General features: G+C 40.6%; 1 protein-coding gene across 1 annotated transcript; it reads left to right on the top strand.

The window, feature by feature from the left end:
• Positions 1-162: 162 nt before the first annotated feature.
• LOC121964736 (ATP synthase subunit gamma, mitochondrial-like) lies at positions 163-1,432 on the top strand. Its single transcript, XM_042514931.1, has 3 exons — positions 163-232; positions 346-501; positions 1,311-1,432. Exons 2-3 carry the CDS (start codon positions 351-353, stop codon positions 1,409-1,411), a joined length of 252 nt encoding a protein of 83 aa, XP_042370865.1. The 5' UTR covers positions 163-232; positions 346-350; the 3' UTR covers positions 1,412-1,432.
• Positions 1,433-1,752: the final 320 nt, after the last annotated feature.

The following is a 1,752-nucleotide window of genomic DNA, read 5'->3' as shown; positions in this document are numbered from 1 at the left end:
AACACACGCCAAATGCTCCGATATGTCTGCGAGAGGCTCATATTGGCCGATAAAATCGGTGAACCGATATATCGTTCGAGCTCTAATTAAAACTACTGATGACGAGATTTTTCAAAGTGAATAACTGTATCCCGTTGATCCTAAAAACAAATCTCTCTCTGAAACAGGTCTGTTATCTCGTACAAGACGGACCAGAAGCCTTTGTTTTCCACAGACACCGTCGCTGGCGCAGGTAGAGTCAGTGCTGTTGTTGTTGTTGTTGTTGTTGTTGTTGTTGTTTTGAAAAGTTAGACGCAGATCGTCGGGAACACACAGATATTTATCGTCTGTGTTCCTCCCCCGCAGAGAGCATGAGCATCTATGACGACATGGATGCCGACGTGCTGAGGAACTACCAGGAGTTCGCTCTGGTCAACATCATCTACTTGGCCCTGAAGGAGTCGTCCTGCTCCGAGCAGAGCGCCAGGATGACCGCCATGGACAGCGCCAGCAAGAACGCCTGTAAGACACGTTTGACTTTAAGAAAAGGACGTGATGATTTGTGGTGATGGTGCACGTAACAAACTGTGAGGTGAAAGTGTCTTTTGAAAACGGTATTTAGAGCAGAGATTTTTTTTTCTTTTAGCACGTTTCTTGAATTTTAGGACTTTTCTCGGATTTTGGGATTTTATTTCATGATGTTTCTAAGATTTCACAACATATCTAAGATTTTACAATGTTTCTGGGATTTTTGCACATTTCTAAGATTTCAGGTACTCTCTAAGATTGTAGCATGTTTCTGTAATTTTAGGATGATTTTAGGATTGTTGTACATTTCTAGGACTTCAGGATGGTTCTAGGTATTTAGTCAGTCTTGACGATTTGAGGACGTTTCTAGTATTTTAGGACATTTGTAAGATTTTAGGATGTTTTTCAGTATTTAGTCTGTCTTAACGATTTTAGGATGTTTGTAAGATTTTAGCACGTTTCTATGGTGATAGGACATTTCTGAAGGATGTTTCTATACCACGTTTGTGTAAAGATCCAAACTCCATTTAATTGCACATTTGACGTATCAAAAGTACCAAGGATATTAAAAAACAGATCTCACCTAAAATTATCTGGTCCTCAAGCTTTGTTAAGCACTGGCTAAGGACTTTTTTCCGGTGGTATTGAAGGAGGTAACATTTTCTTTATACTACTGTATAATCAAAATATAATGACAGCCCTACTTTAATGTCAAAATCATCAGCTTTTACGTCTAATATTTCAGTTTGAAACTGTTTTGTTGATATTTTTACATTCTCACTGACACGTTTTTCTGTGTTCAGCTGAGATGATCGACAAGCTGACGCTCACCTTCAACCGCACCAGGCAGGCCGTCATCACCAAGGAGCTCATCGAGATCATCTCTGGAGCCGCCGCTCTGTAAGTCCTTCACCGTTCTGGTTTTTTTCTTTCTTCTCCGTCTTCCTCCGTTCATTTCCAGATTTCCTTCAGTGACTTTCCCCTTTTATTATTTTCCTCCTTCGCTCCAAAAACTTCTTTCCTGTAGCGACTTCTCGCAAAAGATTTCCTCTCTTCTATTCATGTCTTTGTAAATTCCAAAAGCCACGACATTCACACTGTCGCGTCTAATTTTCCTCTCTGACCTAATCTGCTCCTCCTGGCTCTGCTGAACTCAGGAACTGAGGCTTTGTTTTATCAGGAGGTAACACTGTAGACTGTAACGTTAGGATCCCCTCTCAGCTAGTTTAACACACAGTTTATGTA

Source organism: Plectropomus leopardus, unplaced genomic scaffold (genome assembly GCF_008729295.1).
Source record: "Plectropomus leopardus isolate mb unplaced genomic scaffold, YSFRI_Pleo_2.0 unplaced_scaffold16981, whole genome shotgun sequence".
In the NCBI taxonomy this organism is placed as follows: Eukaryota; Metazoa; Chordata; class Actinopteri; order Perciformes; family Serranidae; genus Plectropomus; species Plectropomus leopardus.
This window is presented reverse-complemented; position numbering and strand designations above follow the sequence as displayed.